The sequence below is a fragment of the Stomoxys calcitrans genome, chromosome 4 (assembly GCF_963082655.1).
Source record: "Stomoxys calcitrans chromosome 4, idStoCalc2.1, whole genome shotgun sequence".
NCBI lineage: Eukaryota > Metazoa > Arthropoda > Insecta > Diptera > Muscidae > Stomoxys > Stomoxys calcitrans.
This window is the reverse complement of record NC_081555.1, coordinates 141,054,943-141,061,931: the sequence shown is the minus strand read 5'-3', so window position 1 is coordinate 141,061,931 and position 6,989 is coordinate 141,054,943. Positions and strand designations below refer to the sequence as shown.

Sequence of the window (6,989 nt, the reverse complement as noted above, 5' to 3'; positions counted from 1 at the left end):
ATTTGACATATTTAACAGCTGTTTAGTTTATTGTGAATGGTTTGGTAGTTGGCGATTAAATTTGTTTACATTTTGATAAAATTACGATCTGGGGTTTGGCAAAATAATAAAAACAAATAGAATGCATCCTTCACACAAAGCTAATTTTTGTCGTGCCTGCCTCATAAAAATTGAGCCAGATGATCAACATTTGGAAAGTCAACAAGAGAAATACATAGAACTCTCAAAATATCCCAATCTAGAACAATTGATACAATTATGTTTGCTAGGGAACCGGACATTGCCACAAACAGACACCAATAGCTCTTGTGGTGACACTGATGCAGATGGCTATATCCTACCGTATATGTGCCGTATTTGTTTTGTGAAATGGCTAGATTTTGAGCAACATTACCAATTACTATTAAGAAATAACGCCAAATTAAAAAAGCTGCTCTCCAACGACATCGCTTGCAGTACTTCCGATAGCAATGGAGAGGTAAGTCACGTTACAACTTTGACGTTCAGGAATTTTGTGTGGTAGGTTGAGTTAAAGGGCAAGCGGCTAGCAACCTAGATGGCAATCTTCTTTAGATACTCAACAATCTCCAATCATCACACCCCGTCGACAATCTCCAATTCTCCCCGTCTCAAAGACCTGACGTTTCGATGACTAGTTAGGATTCCTATCACCAGTCCGAGGTCATGATTCCTCAGGACAAGGATAAGTGACATCCTGTTACATATCGCGTCGACAACATAGAAGACGTTCACCTCACCAAGAATTAACAAATCTGTTACACTATCTGCCCCTAACAGCGATCCATTCCCATCCTGCTCTTCAGGTGTACTTGTACGCTGGGTAGATGAAGAGACATGTTTTGCATATTAGCGGGACACACACAACACGTTAGTGGCAATCTCACACTAATATGATTCATTTTGCCAAGAATAATCTGATTCTATTGGGAGGAGGATAATATCCAAGTATATTTTTCTGTTGCTGTTTACCGCTTGCTTGGTACACTACTTGATTTAAAGTCTTTTTAAACCGCCAAGGAAAGTCATATCGCTTTGCCTAAGTTCCACTTGTCTGTAAAAATTAAATTAAATATCATTTCTAATATTCCCTCCTTTGTTCCGTTTCAGCCAAATAAAATATTTATTGAAACATCAGCCACTGCAGAGCTATACGAAATTGAGAAATACGAGACTAGCTCACCATTTTATCAGGATTGTAGTTCAAACCAAGAATCAATTCAAAATACAGAAGACTTTGTTGGTGATAATTCGCGACTAGATAACAACTCCCTGCTAACCCTCCTGCCAGATCCTGTGTTGGATGAAAGCTCTAGTTTTGCCGCCGAAGATAAAGATGACAAAAAAACTACCAAAAATAAACCACACAGAGGACGTTCAAAAGCATCACAGATCAAAAGAAAATACACTAGGCGGAATGCAAATAAAAAAAGTCGACAAGATACATTAAAGGCTGCTTCCAGCAAGATTAGTATAAACAAAAAGGCACTTTATCGATGTGATCCATGTAAAAAATATTTCTATGAAATCAACCGGTATGAGGGGCATATCAAACTGGTACATGAGGGTATTAAAAAGGCTTTCCAGTGCAATCATTGTGGCAAGGCCTACAAATTTTACAAAAACCTCACCGAGCACATATCAGACAATCATTCGGATAAGCCACAAAAACCACGTTTTTGTGAATTGTGCAATAAGGAGTTCAAGACATCCACAACACTAAAGAATCACATGAAAATTAAACATCCAGATGATGGTGATAGTTCAATCAACAGCAGACGCGTTATGTGCGAACAATGTGGATTCCTTGCTGCAAGCCCCGAATCATTGGCAGCTCACATTAAAAATATACACACTGAAGCAGAACAATTCAAATGTGATATGTGTCCTAAAGTGTTTAAATGCAGATACTACTTGAAACATCACACCATGATACATCACAGTGAGGTGAAAATTAAACCTTTTAAATGCACAGAATGTGATATGGCATTCACGCGAAGAAATGGTTTGACAAAGCACAAACTAACCCATATTAATTATACCGAACGCATTAAATGCGACTTTGAGGGCTGTGATGTGCGCTTTTTAAATGCCGATGCGAAAAAGCGGCACACGCGCCTGGTCCACCTTAAAGTCAAGCAGCACATTTGTGATATATGCGGCGAAGCATTCGGTATAAAAGCCACTCTTCGACATCATCGTTACATACATACAGGTGAAAAACCATATAAGTGCAATGTTTGTGGTCAGGGCTTCCGACAACATACTGCCATGAAAACTCATGCCAAAACTCATATTAGTAAGACATTAAAAGTTAGCTCAAAACAACAGGAACAACTCAGTAGTAATAGTAGTACTAGTACATCAAAAAACTTGGCCGATTTTGAAAATAGTTTGAATACTTTTTAAATTAGTTTGTATGAATATATCTGTATATTTAATAAATTTTAAAATTTACAAAATTGTCTTAGCACGAATGCGAATTAAAGTCTTAGTCATTTTGAAGAGATACCAAAGTTTCGAATTTGGTATCCTTAGCAACATGTGGGGATATGAATTTCGATTTCTTAAGTTTGTTTTTTGACCAGTGAATAATGTTGCCAGCGACACAATCTTGGGTTTGCAAACCTCCGGTATTGACATCAGGAAGTTCATGGTATATGGATCGATGCTAGTGTACATATCGAGTCTATATTGATAAAACCGAAGCACTTCTTTTCACATTCACTATGTGCGGTTTGACTTTCAGGTGTGGTTCGAAGTGTATCCTAGAAAGTTAAATTCTCTCACGTATTTGACATTATCTCCGTTAATCTGCAAATGAGTATCACACGATATATTTCTGGGTGGGGGTTTAAATATCAGACACTTAACCTTCTGTGCCGAAAGATGGAGTTGTATATTGTCTAGCCTTTCTATGATAACATCTAGCGCCGACTGTATCTTCATAATGACCACGTCAATCGACTGGTGGGAGAAGATGACTAGATCATCAGCGTATCCCAAAATTTCCATGTCCAAATCATAAAAAATGTCATTTACATATATGTTAAAGCTGAGGGGGCTAAGGGGGAGCCCTATATTACGACTTAATGCAGAGCCAAAACAATTTGCATTATAATTCACAAAAATTGTCTCGTTTTCTTTACTTCTCCTTTTTCTTTGTTGTTGTTGATGTCTAATAAGTTGTTAAACAGCGTTATTGTTTGGTTGGGGTCGGCAGTTAATTTTATTTGTCAGTGTTAAGAAAAGTGTTGTAATTAATTAAATAAACCACATACAATTTGAATGCCCACACAAGGTCTCATTCACAGTAAGCATGATAAAACACTGGGGCCAAACACGGGTACAAATCCTGGCGTGAACATCAGAACAATTTTTCAGCTGTGGTTATCCCCTTACTAAGATATATTTATTTACAGATAGTGGCAGTTGCCCAACAACAAAATATTGAGTGCACTATCTGTCAAAATCAGTCTCTCTGATTTTATGTATGTTACTTGTTCGCGCCATTTTTCGTTGTTAGTGTGTGCAATAGTTCTTAACTACGATACACACACACAACAATAACTCGTTGACAGATAGTGCAATTCACGAAAAAAAATGTAATTTATTTGTAAAATTTAGTGACTTTTCTATACCGTCGTCAATAGTTTGTTTATTTGGCATGAGTTTCGTTTATCATTTTCCAAGATATGTTCATTTACAGGTAGTGGCAGTTGTCCAACAACAAAATATTGAATGCACTATCTGTCAAATTCAGTGATGAGTATGTTACTAATTCGTGCCATTTTTCGTTGTTTGTGTGTGTTATAGTTCTTAACTAGAATGCACACACACAACCAAAACTCGTTGACAGATAGTGCACTTCGCGAGAAAAAATTGTACTCGGCTGCTTACGGTACACTACCTGCAAATATGTCATGATCATTTTCATGTAAACATCTCCAAATTGCAACGTTCGCATTTGAAATACAACTGCTACCAGTAATGGAAAATAGTTTTGAAAAATATTCATTACGCAAATAATTATTATTTTCTGGCTTTTTCCTGTATTATAATCTACATCTAATTTTTTTTTTTTTGATTTTCGACAAACGTCAAAATTTGTCAGTATTAGCAAAAATGTTCGATTGGCACAGCAAAATGAAATTTTTTTCTCACCAGTGTAAAAAACAACCCCCTACGTAATTTTTACATCTCACCATAGTAGATTGCTTTCATTCGACACACGCTCTTAGAAAAAGTGGTCTATTGGCACAGCAAAATGCAATTTTTTTCTCACCAGTGTAAAAAACAACCCCCTACATCATTTTTACATCTCACCATACGAGATTGTTATCATTCAACTCACTCTCTAAATTAATTCACCTCAGAAATGTCATATATTTAGTAAACCTTGAATTTTCATTTGCTTGGCAGACGTTTATAAATAGAGCAGAAATAGCTTCAATTTTGGTGGTGAAAAAAGTGAATAAAACATTTTCATGAGGAAACATTAAAGTTCGGACATGATTTCTTTGGAAAATTTAAAAAATCACTGTAGAACCTGCCTTAGTAGGCTGGGTACAAAAGTGACCATAAAAACAAATCCCATTATTGACAGAATCATGAGACTTTGTTTGAAGAAGACTAGTGAAGATGATGTTTTGGATATTTACATGACCCATATCTGCCTCCGATGTTTTAAAAAGTGGCAGGATACAGCGGTCAAAAAAAGTATTCATCATTAGCAAAATTGATAATAAATTCACTTATTTTGGGTAATTGAAGAAAATTTAAAGTAAACAAATAATGCAGTTTTATGCAATAGTTTATTTTTCGTAATATGTTTTAAAATAAATTCAAAAAATAAATTTAATTAGCGCAAAAAATGCAATTTTATATAATAACACCAAAAACAGAACAAAAAAAGTATTCATCATTGATGTGCTATCATCAAAGTCAAATTCAAATATTATTTGGGAATCCCCCTTTTCTGTTTTATTTAGTAAAGGAGGCTTTGCCCTTGACAGCAAATATTTAATTTCATTGAAAATATAGTTTTTGTCAAAATGGGTCGTAAGCAAAACGAGGTTTCTGATGAGGTAAAAGTTTTGATAATAAAACACCACAGGAATGGTTTAACTCAAAAAACTATCAGTGAAATATTAAATAGACCACGATCTACTATACAATCCATCACCAGAAAGTGGACAGAAACGAAAACTGTTGACAATAAACCAAGATCTGGTCGACCAAAAGCACTTTCAGTTGGAGATGTGCGTTGGCTAGTGCGGCAAGTTCAGAAAACTCCGGAGACAAATGCGACCATTCTTCGTAAAAACACTATGGAATATTTAGGGAAGGAAGTTACTACACAAACAATTCGAAATACACTCAAAAGGCATAGTTACAGAGGAAGAACTGCACGTAAGAAGCCCTTTATAAATAAAATAAACCGAGTGAAAAGGCTAAACTTCGCAAAAATGTATGTAAAACAGCCCGAATCATTTTGGAAAACAGTCATTTTTGCAGACGAGAGCAAGTTTAATCTTTTTGGGTGCGATGGAAAGGTCATAGTGTACAGAAAACCAAATACAGAGCTTGAAGAACGAAACACAGTTGCTACTGTAAAACATGGTGGAGGTGGTTTAATGGTTTGGGGGTGTATGGCGGCTTCAGGAGCGGGAAATCTTGAAATTATTAATGGAGTAATGGATCATAAGTATTACATTGACATTTTAAAGAGGAATTTAAAAGATAGTGCTGTAAAACTTGGGCTTGGTAATAACTTTCAATATTATCAAGATAATGACCCCAAACATTCTGCTTTAAATACCAAGATGTGGATGCTGTATAACTGCCCCAAAGTCATTAAAACTCCTCCTCAAAGTCCCGACTTGAACCCAATTGAACATTTTTGGGAACATCTCGAACGCAAATTGAGAACGCGCAATTTTTCGAGCAAGAGTCAAATGCAACAGGTGATAATGGAGGAATGGACTAATATAGACCAAAATATAACCGCTAAATTAGTCCAATCGATGTCAAACCGTTTAAAAGAAGTAATAAGACGCGGTGGTCGAATAACAAAGTATTAATTTTTTTAAATTATGTTATTTATTTTTTTGTTTTTTTGCAATGATGAATACTTTTTTTGTTTAATTTTTTGTGTTCAGCTGTAAAATGGCCCTTTTTGTTCCAAAAAATACTATTTTTTTCTTTAAAAACAATGAAATTGTGTACATATATATCACACAAGCACTACTGCATCATTAGTTTAATATGTTTTTATTCCAATTGTCTTTTGTAGACTTATTAAAAAAAAAACATTGAATGATGAATACTTTTTTTGACCGCTGTATATCTTCGCACTGCGAGCTAGCACTCAAGAACGATGATGCTGTGAGACATATACTTGTAAGTAAAAAAATAGGCTTTTTGTAAAGTAGAGTACTCTGTTGTGAAAAACTTCAACTTAACGTATTTTACTTAAACATATTTACCGCAAACTTTCCGCACCAACACAATCGCGCCATCATATTACACTAGAATTAATTATGCCTAATTACTTTTATTGCCGTTGTATTTTGATGCGTGTAACTATGCTATCGTCGTCATACAGCTCATACAGCTTCTCCATTATAGCAAACTGATCCATATATTTTACGAAAAAAATTTCTCTCAAATACTCCAAGCACTGCCTCATCAGCTGACTATCTCAAATTTGTGGTACCCAGCGTTCTTCATTTTCCTTTCTTATTGGTTGTACAGGGCGTTTTGGGAGTTGATACCATCCATTTCGTTTTATCTCCAATTATTGGCGCAGCGTGAATATCTGGTCCAGTGTGGATTTACCAGGCCTAAAGCCGCATTGATAGGGCCCAATTATCTCATTGACTTTAGGTTTTAATTTACCGTGGGCAAGGTTATGAATGTCATACGTGGCGCCAAATTATCTAAGGCGTTGGGCCCCAACGGAATTTCTA

The 6,989-nt window shown here is 35.7% G+C and overlaps 1 protein-coding gene across 1 annotated transcript; it reads left to right on the top strand.

The window, feature by feature from the left end:
• Positions 1–53: 53 nt before the first annotated feature.
• On the top strand, positions 54–2,500 carry LOC106095656 (zinc finger protein 714). The gene is made up of 2 exons (XM_013262939.2): positions 54–478; positions 1,129–2,500. Exons 1-2 carry the CDS (start codon positions 122–124, stop codon positions 2,425–2,427), a joined length of 1,656 nt encoding a protein of 551 aa, XP_013118393.2. The 5' UTR covers positions 54–121; the 3' UTR covers positions 2,428–2,500.
• Positions 2,501–6,989: the final 4,489 nt, after the last annotated feature.

Excerpts from the sequence above, each read along its gene's own strand:
- LOC106095656 (XM_013262939.2), top strand. The coding sequence starts at position 122 with ATGCATCCTTCACACAAAGCTAATTTTTGTCGTGCCTGCCTCATAAAA. Across the intron at positions 479-1,128 it reads CTTCCGATAGCAATGGAGAG|CCAAATAAAATATTTATTGA; the intron begins GTAAGTCACGTT and ends GTTCCGTTTCAG.